At 45.1% G+C, this 27,155-nt stretch overlaps 1 protein-coding gene across 1 annotated transcript in view; it reads right to left on the reverse strand.

Moving 5' to 3' along the window:
* The window catches only part of LOC136935811 (adhesion G-protein coupled receptor D2), a 58,908-nt gene that overhangs the window by 5,729 nt on the left and 26,024 nt on the right, over positions 1–27,155 (reverse strand). The window contains exons 20-23 of the mRNA XM_067229468.1: positions 26,605–26,646; positions 20,870–20,923; positions 17,819–18,020; positions 5,621–5,703 (exon numbers count right to left, since the gene is read on the reverse strand). Coding sequence (XP_067085569.1) covers positions 5,621–5,703; positions 17,819–18,020; positions 20,870–20,923; positions 26,605–26,646 — 381 coding nt within the window. The remainder of the gene's footprint in view (positions 1–5,620; positions 5,704–17,818; positions 18,021–20,869; positions 20,924–26,604; positions 26,647–27,155) is intronic.

Genomic DNA, 27,155 nt, shown 5'->3' on the forward strand with positions numbered 1-27,155 from the left:
CACATGGGACGTAGAAGTGCAAACCAAACACACATCCCACACCATAACCAATAGGACAAATAAAAGAAAAGCATGAATGAATTTTTTTAATGTACGCTTGGAGCAAGAAGGTGCATAGAAAGAGGAGAAAGAAGGGTGAGAAAGGAGGGGAGAGAAAAAGAGGGGACAGGGGAAAGAGTGAGGGAAAGTAGCGGGGGGGGTTGGAGGTGAACTGCTTCTTGACGCCAGCAAATGCATGTTCAGTCGACGGTGACCTGCAGCCTACAGTACAAAGACACGACAGAGAAAGAGACAGAGAAAGAATGAGTAACAATGCGGTCAACGTCAGAGAACAGAGAAAGAAATGGACAGGCGAACGGAACGAGAGAGCCCACATTGAGTCAAAAAAGCGGTATTTCCCTCTGATGTCACGTAAAGCCCTGTAGATAGAAGAGCGTGCATTACGGCCATGTGTCCACTGGTGCTAATCAAAGTCAGTTTGACAGAGAGCGCGCGTCCTTAGTGAATTCGAAGCTGAAAATGACTGACATTTTAAAGGGTCTTTGTGTGTGCTTATGGGGCAGTGGAAGGGGGGAGGGGGGGAGGGCTGGAAAACACCCGACACCTTATTCTCCATTCTGACCAGCTTTCGGTGTGTGTTGTGTGTGAGAGGGAGAGGCTAGGTACGCCAGGGTTGAAGCTCTGAGTAGGCCTGAGGCTGGACCAGAGGGCTTCTATCTGGACTATCAGATCAATATCACCTGGAACTTAAGACAAGCAATGGAGAAGGTGGTGTGTGTGTGTGTGTGTGTGTGTGTGTGTGTGTGTGTGTGTGTGTGTGTGTGTGTGTGTGTGTGTGTGTGTGTGAAGGAGGGCGGTGATGGAGAGCGCATGAGAGAGAAAGTGGAGAGAGAGAGAGAGAGAGAGAGAGAGAGAGAGAGAGAGAGAGAGAGAGAGAGAGAGAGACAGAGACAGAGACAGAGAAAGAAACAAGAAAAAAGTGAAGGAAAAGAGAAGGAAGGCAGAGAAGGGGGGAGAAAGAGACAGGGAGACAGAACGACAAAAAAAATAAAAATCACCAATTGATTGAACATAATCATACCCCAAGTTGTTGCTTGTGTCTACAGTACCCAGAGTCCACATGTTAATTAAGTTTGGACCCTGCAATAAATAATCACAGTCTGGTCGTGATTGGATGGTGGGTGGGAGTGTGGGGAGGAGGGGATGTGGACACACACACAAACCCCATGTAGCCAAATCAGAAACAGAAATCCAGAACTGATATAAATGTCAGTATGAATTTGAAACTCATACATAATAGATGTGCTTATAGCAGGGGAGCATCTTCAATAAGACGGGAATGTAGAGATGGTTTCTTATCTCCAAACCGGGGAGTTGGCCTAATGACTGCACCCAGAGACCAGGGGCCCCTAGTCGGACCCCATCATATACCACAAGCCCCTTCCAAGCTGTGAACGTGAGCTGTTAAATTAAACATTCACAGCTTCTGCTTCTTTTAGGGAAATCAGGATAGAAATAAAACAAATAATTCACCTCTGCCCAATACGTATGCAATTGAGAGATTATTTGGTGTCTCAAAGTATTCTTTATGAGTGTTTATACACACAAGCTACGAGGGCAGCATACATTATGTTCATGTGAGGGTGTAATTGTCGTTAGGGTCATTGTTTTCGTGGAGGGCGTTCTGCATGTTTGTGGCAGTGATGCTAAGCTAAGCTAAAGGTGACAGAGTTGTAGGGGTCAGCACCAGAACACACCAAGACCTGGGACCACTATGTCCCCTCCTGACCCCCCATTTCAGACATTAACAGGAAGATGCCCACAGGGAGGAAGGAAGTCGTGTTTTTTACTTGCAGGACACAAATTCATTTCAAGGAAGGAGAGTTGAGTCAAAGCGTGTGCGTGTTTCAGTCTGTGTTGGATGTTTTCATGCCAAAGGATCTTGACAGGTTTTCAGGGTAGAATAATCAACTTTGTCGAAACAGTTTTTGATAATCAAATAGACTTTTAAAGGTCATCTATATGGACAGAAATCAGTCTTACAGCTTGTGACAGGATCTGAGTGAATGGTTTGAACACGGGCAATTTCACCCCTTAGATGTACAATTGAGAAAACCACTTGAAACATCTTTTGACTCGTGTTCCGTGTTGGTGCGATCACTGGCACAAGCACGCACACACACCAATCAATTCTCCTGTCTGCTGTAGGATATACCCAGAGATAAACCCATAAGCGCAGGTCAGCGCATTTCCCTGGAGGAAGTGATTTAATGTCCAAAAAGATGTGCTCTTGTTATTCTTTGTCTCTTTCCTGTTGTGTTCTGATAGGGACTTCCTCCCTAGAGGGGGTGGACACGGGTGTCATCCTCTGCCCCACCACTGCCACGCGGAAATGTCATTCTGCCCCCCCCCCCCCCCCCCCGAAAATGACCAACCTCGCTGGTCATCGGCACTTATACCCTGTGTGTGTGTGTGTGTTTGAGATGACAAGCATGAGACATTGAGTGTGTGTGTGTGAGTTTTCTGTGGTCTACGGAACAACACCAGAATGACCCCCAAATAATCTTTTCCTGTTGGTTGTGCTCACCAACCAACGCCCATCCACTGAATCAAAGCAACTCCAGGACGTCGTGTTCGTCATGGGACATTCTGATTGCCACACCCTCGACGAAAGGTGACACTCATTCACAAAATATCTACATATATCCTGTTTTACCAGAATAATACAATCCATTGCTAATCCACAGAAAACTGAATGCATCATTATCATACGTGTGTCCCAGGTGTTAGCAGTGGTGACACAACTTCTGTGCCGCCACTCTTTAGACCATAGTCCACTGTTGAGGGATATGTGGCGCACTCTCTCATCGCAAACGTCACACATACACACACTCATTGAATCCTCAACTCACTGACCCCGGCTCGCACACAGAATTACCAACTGTCCAACCTGTGAACATATAAATACAGTACACACACACCTATTTCTCTCTGGCCCTCACACACACACACAGAGGAAATAACATCAGTGCGCCGGTGTCTAATGAGGATATGAGGCGTGGTGATGGCACATTAACGACAGGACCCTTGACAGGGCCACACATCGGTAGAACAAAAGACAGCATACTTTTATTCAATGAGGATTGTTGGATGAAACAATGGTGCTGGCCACAGAGGTTTAATAAAGGGTGAGAAAGGTGAGTTTGTCTGTACCGCATCCCCGGTGCATCCCGGGGGTCCGGGATCAAAAATATCATAGCGGCGAGGACACAGTGTATCCTCGCTTTCTTCTGAAAAGCACACGAGCAACGTGAAGTTGATCATGAAATACAGTAATGCTCTGTCATTTGGGATAATTGACGGATGGCTAATTGAGTGATTTGGTTCTAATCAGATTCCTTTCATTCACTGAGTTTTAATTAACTTGGTTTGTTCACACACACACACACACACCATTAAATGACACAGCTCTCTGGCTGTTTGCAGTAACAGGCTATTTGCATTCCATTCCACCACCTATTTGGACTATGCTAATGGATGCGCTCATGCAGAGCGCAGGGCCTAATGAAAATCTTTGGGCAGATGAACACTGGTATTGATCAGCTAAAGCCCATGTCTAAGCGGGCTAATTGATCAATCATGCCAGCCACTGATCGGATTAATGGTACATGAGAGCTCTTACGGACCGAGTCTTTCTCCAAGGATGGACCTAGGATGCGCCTGTGTGTGTGTGTGGGTTTGTGTGTGTGGAAGGGAGGGAGGGAAGGGGGAGGTAAGTTGGAAGCAGAGAGATGACTAGAGACTGTGTGAGTGTGTGTGTGTGTGTGACCTCTGTGGGCGAACAAGCAAAAGAGCATTGACTGCAACTGCAGGTGTGTGTGTGTGTGAGCGCGTGTGCACACGGCAGCATGCAAAAAACAAAAGCCATCGTGCGCTCCCGCTCTCGTGTGTACATGTTCCCTCTTCGCTGACAGACTGACATCAGCGGTCCCTTGCCAGGAAGCGGAGCTGCACTCGGGCAAAACAGGAAGCCCAGCTGAACCCACCCCCCCCATCACCACCACCACCCGCATGCCATGACTGACAAGCTAGCCGGCGAGTTGGAGTCAAGGGAGGCCCTGGGGGTGGGGGTGGAGGGGGGCCCTGACTGAGTGTGAGTGGAGGGGCCCACCTGGCCTGTTGTGGGGGTCCCAATCGCGTGTGGTGCCTCTGATGAGGGGCAGGGGGCTTGTGACAGGCCCCTTGTATGGTGAACAGACACGTGAGTCAGATAAAGTGCTGGGATTGAATTCAACTGGAGGGATTTTGAACATTTATTTTGTGTTCATGTTGTCTAGTTGTCAAGGGTTTCATATATATGGTGCCATTTAAACTTACATCCATTTTGTACACAGTCACTTTAACGGAGGCTGCCATTTCTTGTCATGGATTGAACTGGCTTCTGGATTTGGAGTTTGGAGTTTGTATATTGTAGACAAATAAACAATAAGCAGCAGTTAGACCAAAAAGCTGAAGAGACTATGAACACCAACAACAACGACATTCATTAACAATGGAGGAAAAATTTTGGACAAGGAAGAAAAGCCAATACATTGTAAATATATCCTGCGTGAGGATCAAAACAATATAGATTGAACCATTCGAGGATAAAGCCATGTTACAAAAAGGAAACACACAATTTTCCTGCACAGTAGAAGTCTCCCACAGCAGAATCTAACACAGCTGAAAGTGATCAGAACACTGGAAGAGCTGTCTCAGTGATTGGATGAAAGTAGCCAAAGAGGCACAATCGCTATGGGGACAGCCAACCTGCTCATAGCCCACCCCGCCACCCCACCCCCAATTGCGTAACCTTGACCATAGAGAATCATGATTCTGTACGGGTTCAACCGATTCACACCTCCACGGAATGGAGACCATTTCCCTGTGTAACCTCTGGTGTGAACTTAATTGTGTACACTGGGGGTATTGGTTTTCAGGCCATAACCCGGCCCCTTCAAAGATGAATCGTCGTCTCAAGGCGTCCACTTTCCAGGGAGAGGCGCGGACCACCCAACTGAAAAGCAAACAAAGGCGAGCAGAGGCCCTAGTCAGGTTTGATCACGTCACACACGCGACAGTAACAGCCACAACTCCGCACAGAGAGTTGTGCAGAGAGCGAGGAAATGGGGAGAGTTGGCCCTGTGCTATTGTTGCTGGCCACCAGGGGGCCTTGACAGAACGGTGGGATGGTGGAGCTGGCTGAGACTGAAGCTCCCTGCTTTCACAGTAGCGCTGTCAGCTAACCACTCACACACACACTAGCTTGTTAGCAAGTGGGGTTTGTTGCATGTCAGAGAAAAAGTGTGAGAGAGGGAAAGAGATAGAAAGAGGGAGAGAGACAAAGGGAGGGAAAGAGAGGGAGAAGGGGGGTGTTGGTAGGACTGCTCTGACAGTTAGAGTATGTTAACTCCCAACATTATAATCACCTGGGCTGTAGTTCAAGCTGTTTTTGTCTCAGGGTCAAAGGTTAAATACTGTTGTCTGACCTCCTGTTACCGAAACCTCAAAGGCCAAAGAAGAGGCTGACAGATCTGACAGCCTTTAAGTGTGTATATGTGTGTGTGTGTGTGTGTGTTACCTTGATCGGGATTAGGACGCTGTGAGAAGCTTGGACCGAAGACTCCTCCAGTCTCTCTGGAACACATGGAAGAGGAAGTGGACCTGTGAACACATGAACACACATACTCACCTTAGTTTGTCTCTCTCATAAGTCACGGTCGCCACTAAAACATACACCCTGCATGTCCTGAAAACACTGGCGTGGTAAACCTGAAAGTGGTCGGCCATGACTGTCTCTGCTGTTCACTCACTGCCGTACAAACAAACTGAACATAGAAGACTTAGGGTAGAAAGGTGTATGTGTTAAAAGAACTGAAAATACCTCAGGGAATGTGGAAATGTGAAAAAATGTCATGTTAATTTTGTCATTTTCTTCTGTAATTATATAAATACATTGTGAAACACAATTAGTGAACTGGAATTAGAACAGCAATTAGCTACAGTATCATGCAACATATTTATTCATAAGTTATAATAATAATTTTACTAATTGAAAGCATTTTGAAAGATTTTGCTTTATTTGTATTTAACTTGTATATATATATATATACATATATTTGTATATATACAAAAAATGTGCCCCAAAGAATTACTATAAAGGTTTTCTCTGATTTGTTCATTTGATCTTTGCTGTGACTGACAATAAGACAGCTCTGACAGGCTCAGCCACATTGTCTAGTCTTGCCCTCGTTTTCATGACTCAGTTAGACATATCACGGACAGGGAATGGAAGCTCTGACTCAGCACAAAACCAAAACCTGTTTTCATGGCACAGTAAAGGGAGGACTAATATTTAATCACACAGTATTAGATCTTAATGACAGGACCAGGGATGAAGCAGTTTACAAAATTATTTGCAGTGGTAAGATATTAACGTATAGTTACCTCTCCAAAAATTGTCCTTGCAAAGTTATCACATATTGTAGTCAAACAAACAGACGCACACACACCACCACCACCGCCACACACTGCTAAGCTCCTGTTCTCTCTCATGGCTGTCTTGATCTCAAAGTGCCCCATGTCACTATTAATCTCTTATATTGGGAGGTGGGCAGTTGGGGGCCGCCAGAATTCATTCCGTGCATAACCGTGAAATCTCTCCCCCACCCCCCCATCGCAAAATATCTTCATCTGTCTCTGTCTCATCTACATGGTGGGGGGGGGGAGGAGAGGCAGAGAGGGTGAAGGAGGTAGGGCGGAGAGGAGGGAAGACAGGCCGTCCGAGAGGAGAAAGGTCAGCGGATTCAAGGAGTCCATCATTCTGATGTGTCAGGCCTCTCTTTAGGGGAGGGGAGGTAGAGGAGGTTGATGTGCGCAGGGATGGCTATCAGGCAGAAGGTTGACTGAGGAGTTGGCTGAGAGCTGAGGGGACAGCGAAAAAGTATGAGTTCCGAAAACTGAGCCCCCATTCGTTTTATCCTCACTGTGGTACGTGGCCGACAAACGTGCCGTACACACACACACACACACCGATGCACTTCCATCATGCCTGGGAACTGGAAGTTGAGAACACAGCATTTGTCAGGATAAAACATGCGCACACACACACGCGCACACAGACACACGTCTGGCTGAGGTAAACAGCTTTTTAATAGCACCAATTCCGTTTATTTTCCCTCCATGCAGGTTTGTTTCGGACCATCTGTCGGTTCCATTGTGTTTCTGTGTGTCTCTTTGGTGCCTCTGGGTGACAGCTGATATATGTATGCTACAAAGTGCCTGGACAGACCCTGGAGACCCCCCCTGCACAGTAACTCGGCCTTTTCTTCTCTTCGGTTTTCTCTCTCTTCCGTTTTTTTCCCTTTCTTTTTTTTGTCTTTTTTGGAACATTCCGTCAGATCGGAGCAGCACGGTGGCCCGCATCCTTGGTGGCAAGAAGCCAGGCCGCTCGGCTTCCTTCTTCAAAGTGTAGGCCACGGGGCCACTCGCTGTTTGAAAGGTTAGCAAAACGATGCCAGAGATCTTGAGGACGGCGTTGGCGGCAGAGTGAGCTGCGTCGGCTTCGACCGGAGTGGGGTTTGCCTGTGGAGAGGCCTGCCGAACGTCTTCAGAGAGATCGAGTGGACCTTTCGCTAACGGCTAACGTTAGCGCCTCTTAAATGGTGTCAACTTCCAGAGGTTGAGAGGAAAAAACGCTGCGGCTAGATATAGGCCAAACAAGCTAAACAAATACCAACACTGTCTCTGGAGATATGCATGTTCAACATTCTTATTTCTGCTAACTTGCGTATAATAAGTACCTAAATATAAACAAATTCGACTGAACACAGTTGATTATTCATACGATGGCCAGAACTCAGTGATCACAGTCAGCATCCATTGTTTTTAGAAATAACAACAATTTGGCCATCTTGGCAGTGAAAGGTAGGGGGTGAAAGCGAGGGTCTTGTCAGGAAGTTTTTACTCTGCGCCTGGCTTCCCAGGGTTCCCTGGCCTTTCCAACTTCCAGTCACGACATGAGAGAAGCCAGGCGCGGCAGGATAATCACACCCTAATAAGAGAGTATATTGAAAGCAGCCCTCTACTCACACACGCAAATATGTGAAAACACACACAGACGTTCCAGTACACGTACACACGTGCACCCCCGTTCACAGAAACACAAATCTCTGAATATACAGACACACACACACACACACACCTCAGATCCTTTTTCCACATTCGCCCACTTTCTTCTTCACCCAACTCAACGTCCCAGAAAAATGTTTGCACATGGCCGCACGTAATATCAATAATTTCACAATACAGTGTATCAATTAACACTTCAAAAACGCCAGACAGGAGTGTGTAGGGTTCTGCGTTCAAGTTGGTGTTTGGCTTGGAGGCGTTGGTGCTCTGTAGGTGAGACATGGGAGATGGTGTCGCTAGTTCTTGGCTGTGTTGGCAGACTCATTTACCAAGGTACCTTCTACAGAGCTAGCTTACGTTACCGTACAAAAACTCACAGTGCACGCTTCAGTATCATTTGACACTTCCCATTGGGGAGACAAAGACACTTACTTTTTTCACATTTTCTTTGATGGCTTCCGTGCGGGCAGCAGCTGTTTGGGTATTTAGCGCCATTAGTCAGACACTGAAACTTAAAATGAGAGATAGTGTATACTGGGGTATACTAAGGGGGTCAGATGGCTGAGCGGTTAGGGAGTCGGGCTATTAATCAGAAGGTTGTTGTTGGTTCGATTCCCGGCCGTGCCAAATGACGTTGTGTCCTTGGGCAAGGCACTTCACCCTACTTGCCTTGGGGAGAATGTCCTTGAACTTACTGTAAGTCGCTCTGGATAAGAGCGTCTGCTAAATGACTAAATGTAATGTAAATGTACTGGAGTACTTGAAGGGAGTTTAACACTAAAAAGCCTACTAGTTCAGTGGTAAAAATAAATTGGTAAGAGAAACTGGTAAGTAAGCAGGCTAGTGGCTCGTTGGGAAAGATTTGTAGTGTTCATCTCACAACTACAGATTCCTCCTTTTGAGTCTTTATAGACTTCCTTAGTGGGAAATATCTGTCATTTTAGCAAGCCAGATACTGCAGATTCTGTGCCAGTGAATGAAATTGTAGCGCATGTAGAACATGGCTGCTGCTTAATGCTTAGTGACAAGTATAGACACCTCAAGACCATTTCCTATAACGTTTCTCTGCAACTTTTGCAACTCTTCTGTCTCTCCTTCACTTACCCTGTGCCCTTTTCTCTTTCTCCTCCCCTCTCTTTCTCCTCTTCTCTCGTCTCCTCTCCGGAGCCTTTGCCTGTACAGTAAGTTCTTATGTTTGTGTGTGTATGTGTTCTTGCGGTGGTCCAGGGTGTGGGACTGGAATGGGGGGGGGGGGGGGGGGGAGTGTGTGGGGGTGATGCACCTGTCTCCTAACAATCTCTCATACCTGTGCATCAGCTGCCATTTTAATTACCACTCCAAGGAGGTTTGCTGAGAGTCATCAAGCACCTTGTCGCTTACAAACCTCACAAAAAATCGCGAAATCAATAGAAATCATGAAGATCCTGGTCTCGTGCCTGTTTAATTGCCTCGTTGCCGTAAACAGCCCACACGGAAAAAAAATCGGGAAGCTGGAAGGCGGGTTTTAATGAACCAATATACCGGAGAATCAATGCATGCAGACACAGGCTTTTTTTGGTGTTTTTTGTGTGTGTTTTTTGTGGCAACATGTAGCAGGACGTGTTCGCTACCCGTCTTCTTCTAACGTGTCGTTGACGACAGCGCCAGGCGAGGCGGTCACAACAGCGGCAGCAGCTCGGGCTCTTCTTTTTCATTTCCTCAGGACGAGGCAGAGGCAAGCAATAGGTTTAGCAGGCGAGGCGAGGCAAGTCTGATTTATGGCAGTGGGGTGACCTCTGGGGCCGTAACACAGTGATGGGTGAGTGGCTCTCAACGGTAAGCTACTGGCACTTGACAAAGTGCCTGAAGCAGAATGAATTTACTTCTCTTTTCCTCAATCATCAACAGCCACTGCCCTGACCCCCATCCTGACTGCTATAACAAGATCTCCCATCTCGGGGGCTGAAAAATTTACTGTCACATCTACTTTTCAATGAGCTCAAGTGAGCACTTCTTTCACCTTCAGTGGAGCAGGTGCCTGGGTAACCTGGTCGCCTGCCACGCACGCGCACACGCCCTACGTCCGCGTACCACACGCGTGTAATCGCATGCACTCAAACGCAACGCAGACACACATTCAGGACCTGTAGGGGGGGGGGGGGGGTGGGAGGCGGGTTGGTGGATTGGGGGCAGGGGGGGGGGGGGGGGCAGAGGTTACCTGGGACAGAAAGAGTGAGGCAGAGTCTAGCAGACAAACTCCAGCCTTTTACATCAGAAGTCAATCTTCCTAATCGTATTGCCGGCACTGGAGGGGGTTTTCTCTCCCCTCCACTGCCCTCCTTCTGCCCCTCCACCCCCCTCTGCCTTATTTGGCCAACCTATCCGTGTTTGCCTTCACATCAACTTGATGACAGTGCCTTGAGGCAAGTTCAATTTAATAACACCAATTTTTTTTTTTTATATTCTCACGATTAATCTCCACGCCCATTCAAATTTTATCTACCCCTCCACAGACTGGTGATCATGAAAGCTTAGAGATCCTTGCTAGGGGGGAATGTACTGTAGAGACCTTACCAGGGCCAATATTCATTCACGTCCTTCTGTCTGGTACAGTAGTTTGTTTTGCACCAAAATCAATACGTTTCGAACATCCTGAATAAAGATGCTTTATTTCACAAATGACGCATGCTATTCTTGCCTCTAAATTCCCCTCTCGGTTTCTCGTTGGCTAGGATAATGTTGTGACAGCGAGATGGTTAAAACCGAATGCATGCGATGATTAAAGCAGCATCATTTGCCGAGATGGGGTTTTAAATTTTACGGCTGTGCGGGGTTTGAGCGTGTGGGTCACAACCCCAGAAGGCAAGACACTGTGGGTTATAATTGAAAATAAAGAAGCTATTAAAAGGCATTCAATAATCTAGTGTAAAATTGATCAAGCTATAAAAGATGTCCCCGCGGGATTGTGGCCGTGCATGGGAAAGGAGCGAGAGAGAGGGATGGATGGAGAAACAGGAGATGGAGAGACCGAAAGAATGAGAGCGTACCCAACGCTGACGCAGCAATAGCAATAAAAGCTCTCAGAGACAAGACACAACATTTGCCTCATTACATTATTAGCACACAGTAATACTCAATTATAATTACCATTTACATGTGTTTATTTGTGACGTGCCATAGAGTGAGTATTTGAAACGATGACACTGCATTATGTTGAATTGCAGCACAACCTTGAAACTAGAGGGATATCTCACAGTACCCTGCAATAGTCTTAAGTGGGACCGACTATAATACTAGGCCCCCCACCAAAGCTAACCCCTTAGTGGCCTTCATCAGTACCCACCCCCCCAGCTGGGGTATTTGTCCCCAGACAGTGTCTCCCGGGCTATCAGCACCCCCTAGCCTAAGACTGGCTTTACAGAGCATGAGTCCACAACCACAAGAGCTAGTTACATACAGTGCTATTCACTCTAAGACTAAACATACATTGACAGACCCTACAGCATGTGTCACAGCAAAAAAAGTATATATTGCTCCCGTTTCTCCCACAGAGGTCAAAAATCTCCAAATGGCAAAAAATAGAGTACAGCAACCCGAGCAATTTATCGTTTGCTAGTTTATCAAAGTGTGTGTGTGTGGGGGGAGAGAATAAAAAAAAAAAGAGTACAGGAAAAAAAATCCAGCGGCGTTTGTCGCTGCTTCTTTAACTTTCAATTCTCCTAAGCGTGGCCTGCTTCACAGCTCCTGGCTATTGCCTTTCTCAATCTGTCCCTGGAGAAGCAGGAGTTATGGTCCCTGTCGATTGAGGAGAAAGGGATGTTATTCCCCTGTCACCCCAAGTCGCTCCGCCATCCTCCCTGCCCTGATCTACGGCCCCCATCCCCCCTACCCCCCAGCGCCGATGCCGCCACCGACGCCCGCCACAACTGCCGCGGTATAAGAGGCAGAAAAGTGTTATCCAATCCACACACACGCGCAGACATGTGTGGTACAGTGCATGCATGCGAGTGTGTGTAGGTACACAGGCAGGCGAACACACGCACAGAAAAGAACACAGCCCCTTTGCCAATCCTTGTATGGTGAGACATGGGGTGGGGAGGGGGGGGGGGGGCTGTCAGGCAGACAGGCAGGCCCAGGAGAGGTCACCCCCCACCCCCCCCCCCCACAGCCACAGGGGCGACACGGCCCCCTGAGTGACGCCCTTGATTAGGGACCGAGAGCGGGGTTAAAGATGTAAAGGGGGAGGGAGAGGGGGGGGGGAGAAGGGGGAGCGGAGGGGGGGGGGGGGAGATGTTAGTCTTGGATCGCAGTTGGCGATCCTCACTCATTTGGTGTCAGTGATCCGAGTCCCCCCCCCCGGGGGCTTCAGTTTGGGTTTGAGCTGGCGGGATGTGACAGCCATGCTGTGACAAGAACAACTAGCTGTCGTTGCGTGCATGTGCAGAGAGCGAGCGCATTGCAGAGGGGGGTGAAAACAGTAGCACAGACTGGCGGTAATCACTTTAATTAATCATTGGGAGATGTCGTCAAGAAAGAGGCACAAAGTCCAAAAATGATGTTGTTAACGATGATAGTGTTGATAATGTTAACAGTAACAATGTTAAATAAGATAATATATTAGTCAGCATGTTTAACTTCCTGAAACACTTATGATACGATAAATCGAAGGTTACGTTTTCAACACTTTACATCCTGAGGTAGTTAACTCGACGGTACCTGGTTTAGGACAACGATGTATACATCCCTGTCTTACTACAATAAGGAGTTAACCCACGCCATGCTCACCCAGGACAAACGATCACACACCCCAGCCCCCCATGCTCAGTTTGTCTGGCTCGCTCTGTGGGCGATGGCATAAATAAATAAGTAGATAAATAGATGGATAACGCAGAGGAATGGGAGTCTATGCGGTCTGGCCATCCATCATGGAGTCTATTACCACAAGCTTGCAGTCCCTTCCGTATAATGCAGTCAGCCTCCTAAGCAGATACAAATTCAACTTTTTTGCGTCCAATTTGTTATAGCTGACAACGACTGGCATTCCGCCGTAGTGGTTTCTCTGAATTATGAATATATTTCTCTGCCGGGTTTTGCCCAAGCATGATGGCGTTATGTAGAACAGAGAGAGAAACAAATTTGGGAATCCCGGCACGCTTTGAAGCAGCTGGGTGCATAAGCATAAACAGTCGCACTTAAGGCACCTTTAGAACAACAAAATGGCTTCCATATTTCATCTGTCTATTTGCTCATTGGGTTTGATAAATATCAGGTGCCAGTGCATGTGCTTTAGGACAATGCTGTGCACTAGAGTTGCGTTCAAAAAGATCTGATAAAGTTTAACAGATTTTCTCATCTTAGAAAAGCGAAACCTTACCTGAGAGAATGAATTGCCTGAATTGACTATTGACACGTATTAATTTCTCCCACAAAACAGCATTTGTGGGAGAAATAAGTGGTTCTCAATTCAAGTGTGTTATTCTTGGCCCCAGATACTTGCCACTCAGAGTGATAATGAAAGAAAAAGAGATAGAGGGGGAACGAGAAAAAGTGACTGAAAGGGAGACATACTGTAGGTAAAAGAAACATAAGCAACTAAATAGAATGAGTGAGTAAGTGTGATGTAGAGAAAGTAAGAGAGAAAGAGAGAGAGAGAGAAAGAGATAGAGAGAGAGAGAGGGAGAAACTGAAAAGAGAGAGAAAGACAGAGAGAGGAGGAATGTAAATACAGGGCAAAACGATCGCACATTTCGACTCCAGCTGTTTGTTTGGGTATTTACACTGCGAGCTACAATCAAGTCCTCAAAGTCCACGGATGACAAGGCCCCGATCTGCAGCCACAGATCCAGTAAACACACCGCGGAACGCCACACACACCACCATCAAGGTCGCCCTTTACTTATTTGTCAATCACTCAGGACAGCAAGGAGGGAAAAATGAAAGAAAGACGCACAGAAAATGTGCAAATAAAGGAAACGGAATATGGGAAGAAGAGCGGGGAGGGCTGAAGTTTCGAGTTGGCTGAACTTTAGGGCCCGTTTAGTTTAAGCAGATGTAGAATTAGTCCCCATCACTTTGCATCAGGGAGACACTGAACATGAAGCGTGTGCAGCTTAAGGGGGACTATCAGTGACGTTGTTCCCCAACGACGGTTCTAACGCGAAGACTCCTTCCTGGAGAGAACAGAAGGCTTTTTTTATGGATATACCTCTTCAGCTGTTCCAGCAGTTTGATAGTTGTGTCCTTATCATCCTCGATGAAATGTGAAGAAATAAACTAACCTTGCCACCACAGACACAATATATACCAAGCCTAACTAATAATACTGATAAAAACAACAAAATACCAGTGCAAAAGTTGTGGCTAGTAGGACTCAATGGCGTCAACGTTTTTAGCCAAATACTGATGTTATTATAGTAGTTTAATTATGACTAGAAAGTCATCAATTGAAACTGTAATTTGAATGGATGGTGTCTGAATGGTTTCTAACAAAAGACGAAACAGTTTTGCATTGTGCCCTAACAAAGATTTCCATCCACTTGATTTTTTAAGGTCTCCAAAAGGGTCAAAACCAGTATTACACAGCAGACCAGTCAACCATGTTCTGTCTTTTAAACGTATTGTATTACCGTAGTTCCGGATGCTTCTAGTTGCACATTTTGATTCACTAATCCATATGGCGGAGGGAGGTGGGAGGGGGGGGGAGGGCGGTAGGGTTGGGAAGGGGGGGTTCTGAACTGGTGTTGCAGATGAGATTGGGACGGCGATGTTGTCATCTCTCTTGGGCATTTTTTTCCTTTCACTGTAGGTACTCTGCGCCATGTCAATGAATCAGCCTAAACGTGCGTGACAAGGAGGCTATGAGTGTGTGTGTATGTGTGTGTGTGTGTGTGTGAGTGCGTGCATGTCTACGTGTCATCCCCCTGTCTGTAGAAGGATCTGGGTGTAATCTGCTGTTGCATGCGATCCAGGGTCCAACCTCTTCTCTTATTTAGACACCAGGCAAGGCTCTGTGTTCGCGGCCCCTAATTGCAGGCCGCTCTGAGGACCACATGTTCAGAGAGAGGAGGCCGGGGCAGATGTCAGCCTGGACACATGGCTCCAGCACGTTCTATCAGTGAGCCAAAAACGACAGCACAGATTTCTACTAACATCTTATTTGAGTGGATATATAGTACATATGTGACGAGGATACATTTCATTTAACAGCCGTTTTTCTCCAAAGACCGCAAAAAGTCAAACAGGACGGGGTGGGTCAAAACAACTGCGACCAACCTTACTACACCGGTTCAAGTTCAAGTGGGCCGCGAGACCGCAGACGAGGCATAACGTTGTTAATTTCAGTCTTGCCACGCTATTCTCATGCGTCATACGCTCACGCACTCTCTCATCTCTCGTGTTTTTGCACAAACTCCTGTTCGTTCTTCGCTTCACTCCTCCGTACGCACTTGTCCTCGCCATTTTCCTGCCATCTCCTCCTTCACTGTCTCCTCTGCTCTTTTCTCCTCTGCCGATTGTCGCAGTTGGTCAATGTGAGCGGAGGCGTCCACGAAAGGGAGAGAGGCATGAAGTGATCAAAAGCAGTCTTTGTTGCAATTGTTCAGAGCTCGCGACAAACCTTGTGGGTGAGGTCACGATACCAAGGAGCACTCACCAATTCTCATTATGGACGTGAAGGTGCGGTCGTTATTTCACAGCCGGCAACCTAACGTCAAACCCAGTCGCCTCGCACACTCAAGTCCGCGATTGTTTTTCCTCGCTCTTTCTCGCATCCTTTTCCGTTCGCACTCTCTCAAGGTTTCTGTTCTCCCTTTACGGCCCGTCCTTTGCCTTTCTTCTCTACACGGTCTCAGTCACTTTTGTTAACTGTCTTTCCCTTCTTTCTCTGACTCTTTCCTCTTCTATTCTCTGACACCCCCCCCCACACACACACACACACACACACACACACACACCCACACACCACCGTAACCTTACAGTTACCAAGTTTTAATAAATGGCCTGTTAGTAAATGAAATTGTTTATGTTGCGTCGCATTAAGGGCAGGCAAGTGGAATAGTCAGGATGATTAGTTACAGTGTGTGTGTGTGCGCGCGCGCGTGCCTCATATGCACAAAGGTATTTTAACAGTGAGGTATGCCCGGACCGCTGAGCTCATCAGAAAGCCAATCATGCGAAGCCAAGAGCATTTGCATCCAGTTAGCATCAGGGCGGCCCAGGAAATGAGCTGGATAATAACTGCTGACAATCGATATTTCTCCATACACGCTGTACTAACAATGAAAATGTAATGTGATGTGTTGCTCATACAGTATGTACCGCCTGCAGTATCTTGGGAGATGAAGACATTGGGGAGGATTGAACTGGTGTGGCATGAATAAAGGACAAAAACGACATTTTCACTTGAGTCTGGAGCCATTTATAGGGAGGGGTGGCGAGGGGAGAAGGGGTCTGTAAATCTCATGATGCTGGTGGCTCATTGCCCAACAAGTTTTTTTTTTCACACTGTAATTTCTGATCCAGGACATAGTGAAAAATCACTGCATGGGCTACAGTGCAAGAGAGAGTGATACCCACGCCAATTTCAGATGACTTGGCAGAAGGGGGAATAATCCTTTGCCAACCTTTTTACCTGGATAACTAGATACAAAATCTTTCAGTCATCGCCCTTCCTCCTCTCTCACTCTCCCTTTCTCCTCTATTTATTTCTCTCTCTCTCCCCCCCCTCTCTATCTCCGTCTCTCTTTCTCTTCCTTCCGCTACGCAACCTTCTCCCTCTCCTTTCCGCACTTTGAAAATGTTCTCTGGCATCCTCTCTCGCCCCCCCCCCCCCCCCCCCCCCCCCCCCCCCCCTAAATTACTCTAACTGTACTGAGTACAGCCTGGGTCAGGGAGCTAGATTGAGGCTGTTGGGATCTGCAGGCTCTGGACTCTGTCAGGGTTGGACAGAGGATCTCATGTCTAAGTTCACTCTCGGTGCCAAACGCTACTCCTCGTTCCCCACCTAATGCCTAGCAGGTTTGCGTGTCTGCATTCACCCCCCCCCCCCCCCCCACCCACACAGACACACACACAAAATAATGAAAAAGACAACTGTGTTGTTCAAGCAAACTTGACATCTGTATTTTTTGCAACAGATTGTTATTGTGCTGGAACTGTGTAAAGATATATAGATATAAGATACAGATTTAGATATTTTGTTTGATATGATAATAGGGTTTTCGTTTTTTCGTGAAGTTGTACAGTCACTAGAGTTCTCAGGATGCAAGGACAACATCAAATTTGTTGTTTTATCTCGCTCTGCATTTTCTGATTGAATTGCCCCACAGAGTATTCACTGGAGTTCTGTTGTCTATTCCCTAAGTATTTGAAATCCTACACACAACTGAGAGATACAGTCTATTCTGGTTTAAAACTCAATTAAATGACCAAGGTCATTTGATGCAAATTCTAAACAATTAAAAAAAAGGAAAAAGAATGTATTCATGTTTGGATAAGATATTACTGCTGTTCAATCATCATACAATTTGTGACCTCAGCTCAGCTTTTGCACAGGACATGACCTATGAACCGAGTTAAACTGAGGCATTCAGGCAGGCTAGGTTGTATGTGGTGAATGACTTAGCCCTGGAGGTGTCAAGTACAGGCCTAGGGAACCCAGAAGGTTACTCACCGTTGTCTGAGCTCCCCTCCCTCTCTGCCAGCTCACAGATGTGGGGGTCAGTGGGGCAGAGGGTGGGCTGCTGGCCAGGGAGGGGCCCCTCCTCCTTCTTCTCCTCCAGGCCAGGGCTGTGGGGACTCGGGGGCCCAGGGACAGGGGAGCTGGTGGGGCGAGTGCTCGTCACGGAGCTGGAGGGTCTGGAACTGGCACAGTTCTGAGGGGAAACACAGGTAAGTGAGACTGGTCTATGGGAGAACATACTATAGTCGAATAATGTATAATAGACCAACTAATGATTATATTAAGCAAATATATATACATTTTAAAAACTATGTAAAGGCACAGCTATTTTTTAATTCAGTCAACACTACCAACTGACTGTCACATTCAATGAGTTTGTAGCTCAGACAGATTATGTAAATAATTTAAATCCAATGTAAAAGCATAATGTAGCACCATTAAATGGTATTAACAATAGTCTATAACGTAAATGGTAGATGCCAAGTAATTTCTTATTTAAAAAAAAAGTCAGTCATACCTTGGAAATATGTCATATTTGCTGACAGAGATACAGCAAAAGCTGCTAGACCATTTCACGTTTGGAAGACCATAAATTAGCAGATTTCAAACAGAGCATCTCCCCTCAGAGACCAAAATAAACCTCAATCACTGAATCCCATTTGTTTGCACAGCTATTATACAGACTTCAGAGAGCATCAGCGCCTATATGGGCCCGGCCTCTTGTATTACATATGCCTGTCATGAAGGAATGCCCAGCATCGCAGACCTCCGAACAAACATTCAAAGTTATGCCAGCCGCTCCTCTAACAGCCTGGTTTATTCCAAGTACATATCCCAGAGCCACGCATACACGCACTCACACACTCAGTACAGAGTGTATTCACACACACACATACACACTCACAAACATACACACACACACACACACACACACACACTCACACACAGATGCAGGAGGAGCACATAAAATACTCGGCACACTAATATGCAAAAATACACACACACATCACACACAACACACAAACACAAAACACACACTAGTCACTCTGCTTCCTATATCTTGTCAAAACTTGAATTAAGATCAAAAAACTAATCCGCTTCCAATTTATATCTATATTTCAGTGCTGTCACTGACACGGAACTCCAAGTATTGAGGATAGGGGGGCGGTGGGGGGTCGTTTTTTATTTGGGTGGTGCAACTGACAGCTTTATTTCACAAAGCAATCTGGCAGTGTGTGTACAAGTGGGAGGTCAGAGAGGGTCAGAAGGCAGGTGGTATCAAGCAGGCAACATTGGTCAGGCTGTGTATAAATAACTAAAGGTGCTCCACAGCCCTAGGGGGTAAGAATCTGTGCTCAACCCCTCTACTAGGGCATGGGGTGGGGGCTTGGGGAAAACTAGACTGCTGAGGTCGATATAGGAATGAAATCAAGGCGGAGAAAGTGTCATTACTAATATTGATTATCAAACATCGTGTTTCGTTTTGGTGGACCTAACACAGAGTGTTGTCAAACGGGGGATGATCATTCCTATTATGTCTTGTTATTGTATTAGCAGTTTTGTGCTAAAAGTCAACATGAGTGCTTTTTGATGTACATTCTGGAACTATGCAGAAAAATAAATGCAATAAATGTTGCCTTCCATCGACCCCGCTATCCAAATCGTAATTCATGTTTTACATGTTTTACATTTCATCATTCCAGTTTTAAGTCGCATTATTTAACATAAAACCTTAAGAAAATGATGAAAGATTCTGTCAGATTTCATCTGTCTCACACAATACCTATTTGCTGTAACACCATCCTAGACAGAATCTTGTTAGTCACATGATTTGCTTCTGCAACACAATACACAATCTTGTGTTTTACAACAAGGGGAAATATAGGGGCATGTGCGGTCATCTAGAGCCAAATGCCTCCTATCTCCCCCAAGATAGGTGGATACAGTATTTCTGCCAGATTTATGGGACAAAATAGCATGAGCTAAAAAAAAAACATTGGCTGCATGGGCAAGCTAGATGGTGGACTCTGAGATTGGAAAATTGCAGAGAGAAAGAGAGAGCACTAAAATGGGGACCCTCACTGATAATGTGGGGGCGCGTCATATATCAAGATACCTGAAGTGGGATTGGGAGGGGGGCTGGGGTCGTCCCTGCAGTCATTTTTTACTGGGTCCCCGTCTTTGCAGTTTCAGACTGTCAGAGGGTCAAAGGGAAGAAGGTGGCGATATTCTAAAATCAATCTGCCTTTAGAAATGGTCTCATTCCCTTCTCAATGACCTGATGGGATGGACAGGGACTGGTACAAACTGCCGCGACCCATAAAGCCTGACAACCCAGGAGGGAGTTAATGTGATCACTCATAAGGGCCATGTTGCAGTAGGGTGTAGTAGACTGTGTGTGTGTGTGCGTTTGTAAAACCTGGAAGGTGAATATATGTGTTTGGTTCGGTGTGTGCACGTGCATGTTTGTGTGTTTCAGGTGTGTGTGCGTGTGATTGGGGACACTGGAGGAGGGGGTGGGAAGTGGGGGGGTTACTGGGCTATTAACTACTTTTAAAGCGCTTTGCTGGGGCTAAGTGATCTCAGAGCAGCAGCGGCCGGCCAGGTATAAATATTGGCCTGACACTTTAATGTCAGGGGACAGCTCGTCCAGGATTAGAAACTTGTAACCCGGTGGTGAGGTTGACATTGCGAGGATAAAGGTGCTGTAGGGGGGGGAGGGGTTGTGTGTGGGGGGGGTGCAATGGGGAGAAGGGGGCTATTACAGAGGGGGCACGTTTGATGTATAAGGGCATCTAACATGGAGTGTCCACTGTTGGGACTACTGCTGCAGAAGCATTGCATGTCATTGACATCGCTACTGTGAAAAGGAGTTTTTTTTATACATATAGGTGTACACAACATCCACTGTGGCACTGCATGCACGGTCACACCGAGAAACATAACACAGTCACACACAAATACACACAGAAAAACAGGCAGATGTTACCGCACAAACACACATACAGAACCCCAGAAATAGAAAAGTGGTACATGACATACTGAAAGATTAAGAGCTTTTCTTCTCTCCTTGATCCTGTTTACAGTGCTCCGAACCTAAACAAAAAAAGAGAAAAATAAGTGTTTCTGATTAAAGTTCTAAACAGCAAATTTTCCAATATGAGTCTGCACCATCTGAAAACAACCAACACATGCCATTCAAAATCAAATAAAAACAACAGGAAAGTAGATCGATAAAAGAGAAAGAAGCTTTGGGCTTTCAGGCCACTGAGAGATGGGGCAAAACTTAAATGTTGCAGTTTGTCATATGTAATGGAATTTGAAAGTGACACATATAGCCCGCAAACTAAGGAGACTACTTTAAGTTATCATCTGTCACACAGAGCAGGCCACCAACAAATGGAGTTATTGGAGGAATAGCGACTGCCCTAGCAGAACAGATTGCATTTATTGTGCTCAAAGAGGAAATATATCTGCCATACTGTTGTGTGCAGTACACATGTACAATCCCTACAGCCTGTTTAAACTCTGTTTACAAGAATATTCTGATTATTATTATTCACTCAGCTACTTTTTGTTTATTTTTATATGTATTTGAAACATACTTCATGAATATGTCGGTGGAAATGATGTGTACGTGGAAAATGATTACACTCTTTAACAAAGAATCCCATTCACAGGCATTTAGAGAACCCACAACCTTCCCTCACAGACAATTATCTTTAAAATGTGTGCAGTCTTCCTCCATTCTATTTCCATACCAAATTGACCTTGAAAGATATACTGCATAAAGACATACTGTCTTCATAAAGACTTCATAAACTATCGGCATGAAAAAGAAAACTACAAGAATCATGGACCCATTAGCCAGCCTCTCTCTGTAATGTTTTAGATCCAATAAGGTCTGTGTACTGTCACCGCTTACTGTAAATTTGTAGCGGCTCAACGCTCATCACCCAGACCTGTCCCGGCCCAACCCATCACGTTAGTGAATATGCATTATGGCTTACGGCTTCATTAGGCCTTGGCGTGTCATAAATTATGACGCCACACTGAAATACGCTCACACACATAAGAGAGAGAGAGACCGCGCGCGACAGAGAAAGAGAGAGTGTGTGTGTGTGTATATATATGGGGTGTGGGAGGTGTGGGGGGGATGTTTTGCATACACACCATTGTTGAACAGCCATATAATGAAGAGACCAGACGGCATTTGACAGGGCAGAATCAACAGTGGCAGTGTCATATTTATAAAAGCCCACTATTAATCTTGGCACATGGCAAGGCTCAACGTACAGAAACGTTGCGCAAATGTTCAAGGGGGAAATCCTGAGTATTTCGCTTCTTTGCTTCATATCAAAGCGAGCTGAGGCAATTACATGACACGACTTAATTAATCATTTGACAATGAGGGGAAGGGCATTGTTTTAGACGATCATTATGTGGTTAAGGCATTTTTGTTTGCTCTCAAGGTTTTGAGATGATGCAACTGCGTCTCCCCATGTAAATGGGCAATAAACGATTACCATATGAAAGAGCGGAGGAATGCTAACACCTGCCGACATCCTTGGAATTTAGTCAAATGAAAAGGTGGTCAAAGGAAAGGATTACAAGGTGACCACCAAGGAAAAACTAAATGAGATGAATAATGGAAATGTTTTGTTTGGTAATTAATGTTGCATTAAATGGGTATTATCTGTGGATGATGTATGTGTAAGTTTTCTAATGATGCCTGAGGAATATCCTCATTATATCCCTGATATCAGTAGTGGCATATGAGAGAATAATGCTCTGTCTTTGAACAAAAGACCCACAATCCGGTCTGAAATGTACAGTATATTTACAGTATAATCTTTTATTATTTACAGTATAATTTAAAAAAAACCTTTTTGATTTTGTATGTATTTATTTTTTCATGTACATTCAAAAGGTTTTTTGGAATATTGGTTATAAAAATTGAATAATCTTTGACAGTGCCCTGGCACCTTGGTTACACAGTCCTAATAAATTGTAGTATTAATAATACCAATTTCAAAGCTACAACAACTTTCAAGTTCAACCCTCACCACTAATAGAAACTTTATTTATAGTGTGGCCTTGTAGACTTAAATCTCAATGTTGAATCAGTTTACTTGAACTTAGCATGTGTCTCACTGCCAGATACAAGTATCGGCACACGAGGGAGGCTATCACCCACACGTTCTTAGCAGCTCGTCTGAGATTGTGTAATCAAATCAGAGGTTACATTGTCCCTGGTGATCTGGGTCTAGTTTGTTTAAATGAATACAGACAGAACAGAGCCCTCTCATTCTGGCCTCTCGTTTTCCCCTCTTTGATTATCTGATTTACTAAACACACACACACAAAAACAAGAAGAAAAAGGAAAAAACGTTGATCATTCCCATTCAGCTTTCTGCAATTTTTCAATTAAACAAGAATTTCCTTTCGATGTCAGAGGGGTGAAACTGGAATCTGCCTGTGTTCTTTGCCACACCTTCCACAATGCATGAGGAAATTGAGAGATAAAGATGGATTTAAGAAAAAAAAAATGCAAAAGAGAGGTTAGGGAAAAAATGGGAAACAAAAGGAACAAGAGGTGGGGTGGAGAAAAGACACTGGAGAAAGGGGGTGGAGAAGCGAAGATTATAACATTTCCCAAAAGCCACCCTTTGGAAAAGCACGACGCGTACATGGGTTGCTCACAAATTGTAAAGACCCCAGGGTCAAGGAGAACTTGGAGTAAGAAAATGGATTCCCGGGCACTAAAAAAGCCACTTAAGCAAGAATGCGCCAATGATTTATTTTACAATGCACGGGGTCAGACCCCAAGCCTCCGCCATGTCAGTACAGTGTCTCATGACTCAGGGACACCTCTTCACCCTCTGCTCTGTCGTGGAGAATGATAGAGAAAGAGAGAGAAAGAAGAAAAAAGGGCGAAAAGAGGAAGAGTGGATAGGACAGGGAGGGGATGGGAACGACATGGGTTTGACTTCCTTGGTCAGTAACACTCATGACGGAAGAGGAGGGATGGAAGGGAGGATGCGGAGCAGGAAGGGAGAGCGGTACGGAGAGGAGAGACAAAGAGGGGGGATGAGAGGAGGGATGAAGAGGAGAGATGGAGGGAAAGAATGGAGAGAAGGGATGACGAGGAGGGATAGAGAGAAGGGATGGAGAGGAGGGGTGGAGAGAGGAGAGAAGGGATGGAGAGAGGGATGTAGAGAAGGGAAGCAGAGAACAGATGGACAGTGGGGGGTGGGGAAGGGGGAATTGTACAGTGCCCCATTGACAATGACCTTTGTGGGTTCAGTCCAATCAACAGGGCTAACGTAGAGGTTGAGCATCTACCAATTTAAAGGTTTACAACCAATTAAAATAATTAAATCATATTGGTGATTTTGATTTACCAAACCATTCTAACCCTATTGTCCTTGAGAACAAATACAACCCTCCTATTGTGTTTGGGTCAAATTTGACCCTTTTTGAAGTTTAGATGCATGAAAAAACACCTTAATTTTTTTCTGGTCAAAACAAGGCTTCATTAATGCATCCATGCTGGTTTACTGAATACAATCAAGCACAATTTGATCAGTTTTCTTTTTTTTAAATACCTATAAAAAAAAAGTTACATCTGTGGTGTTGTGGGTCAAATTTGACCCAGTAGTAATTCTGAGTGTTTTAAGCAGGGAAATAAAAAGTAAATGTTGCCAAATCATCATCAATAACTAAAAGGTCAGCAACACATAAATACTATGAATAAAACCTACAATAATAGTGTATTAATATTGTCTAAAATAATTCAAATCATGTTTTGCATTGACTTGAATTCAATTGTAGCATGCAGCAAATACTATGATCCCACAGACACACACCCATCCCACTCTCTCTTTCACTCACATCCTCCACCCACCCACCCACCCTCCCTCCATCCCCGCCACCCAACCCTCACCCCCACCCACATCTCTCTGTCCCCCCAGCTGTATAGCAGTATATAGGCTTGGACTTTCTCACAGTTCATTACCAACATCTCACCGCAGCATGTGCACACACATACACAAACATGAAAATTCAATTTCATCTCTCATATTGAATACTTTTTTGCTTTAATTATTTTGGGAACCCATTCATTGTCATAGATGTGACAAGGGTTTTTTCAATTGGGGAGTGGTAACATAATTTTGATAAGACCTTCTTTGAGGTCTTACCCACATCCCATTCTGAAGCAGCATATGAGTGAAGCCTAGTTCAGGCATGGCACTCTACACCTCACCCATTGGCCCACGTCCGATTATAAGGCCGCACGGATACTCCTACATTCACTCCCGGTTGTTGTATTATTGTGCTGCTGCTGCCCTCCACCATCCCCATCTCCCCATGTTGTCTGTATGTTACTATCCATCAGGTGGGATTATTTCTCAATTTGCTCCCTGCCTCATAGTCTATGTATGTTGTGCTTCCCCTAGATACATCCACTCTGCCAAAGTCAAACCTATTTTCATGTCTATGGTTATTAATTAATGCTGAAATCTTGACTGAACTGCAGTTGTCAACATGAGCAAAGGATATCTCACAGCCTATAGAAAGATCCTTATTGACATGACCAACATGGAGGGAAGACTAGTGTTTGTGAATAGTCGGAGGGAGATTGCCACATTGCCATTGATACATTGCTACATGCCATTTCAATGCTTACCTGGTGTACCTTCCTGGGGTATAAAAATCAAACAATGAGGCCACTGTTTTTGGAATGACATTATCATTACCCTCTTCTCATGGTCTTATAAATCGTTTCCCTGTTCTGTACATAACCAAATAAAACAGATAAATGGTGCCTTTTTTGTACATAAAACGTGCACATGGTAAGTCCAATATAGTGCAAGGTACTTAAAAAATTCAAAGCAATATATATTTAACTATGGATATGGATGGCTAATATGTTACTTGGCAGATAAAACATTTCATTGGATGATATTTTTTGCTTTAATTCAGTGCTTGTCAATGTATTCAAACATGGGTCAGATTTGACCCGCGAACACCAAAGGTGTAAACACTTTTTGGATATAGGAGGGTTAAGACAGCCTGTGAATAAAAAGGTGACACGGCATTGGGTGGCATTTTAAAATGAGAAATGAGAAAAGTTCTTAAATCGCCCGGCTCTCAAAAAGGCTCTAAGATGTATCTGATTATGCACATTTATAGTTATTGCTATTTACATACAGTACAGGGCCAAAAGAACACAAGTATTTGACCAAGAGTGATACTGCTAAATGAAGCCCATCCATTAAGTCGAAATTTATTTATATTTCAAATCTCTACGCCGTACTTTTTTTTTAAGTGAGCACATCTAAATGGTAATAACAAACCATTTCAATACAATATTTCACCACTCCCTCCTCCGTCAGAGACTATTTTACTCATAGACAAAGAGAGGAGCTGGGAGACACTCCGCAACTGGCCAGAAGCGTTTTGTCAGAATGCTAAATGGAGCAGCGTGAGTTTAAAAACTTAAAGAGGCAGTGAAATATTAGCCAATGTGGGTGAGGAATGAGTGGTTGGAAGAAGGGCCGTGTCAGTGTTTAATGGCCAGCCCGGATGCATATAAGTTAGCCCAAGCATGAAGGGCAGTGGGACGCTCATGTGGAAAGACAGGCGCCTCTTCCTTCATTTTCCACCATCCCTCCCTTCATCCCTCCACCCGCTCCTTTAAGCACGTAGCCCCGTCAGGAACTTGTCATTTCTCTCATTCACTCCGACAGCCTTGAGACACAATGCAGACTTACCTCTGTGTTGTAGACCCCATATATCAGGAAGATGAAAAGCCCCTGTAGACACACACAGACAAAAGAACACAATAAAGTAAACATTTTCTCTATTTTATCAACTTATGTGAAGAAACTACATGAACAAAACACATGACAAAATATTCCCACGCATGTTTGTTTCATTTTTGTTTATTATTCAAAGCTATGTTTTTAGGGAGCTCAAGAGCCAAAAGCTGCTTGTTCGAGTGTGTCTATACAGAGTTTGGAGGACTGAAGAAATAGGAACATCAACAAAACTGGGGCACTTCTGTGAGGCGCATCCCCCAGACATTGTGTTCATCTTCAGCCCGATCAGAGCATCAAGCTCAAGGTTTCCCCCAGCTTTCTATCTCAAGTGTCCATGTTCAGTTTGTACTCTATGGAAGACAGTTAATACTCAATATGTACAGAGAGAGCCACACACAATGGAACCCACACAGGGAAAACACAGAAACACACACACAGACGAAGAAACACAAGAGTGGACTCCTCCCTCGTGAATTTGTCAAGAGAAAAATCATTGGAAGAGG

The sequence above is a fragment of the Osmerus mordax genome, chromosome 26, assembly GCF_038355195.1.
Source record: "Osmerus mordax isolate fOsmMor3 chromosome 26, fOsmMor3.pri, whole genome shotgun sequence".
Lineage (NCBI taxonomy): Eukaryota > Metazoa > Chordata > Actinopteri > Osmeriformes > Osmeridae > Osmerus > Osmerus mordax.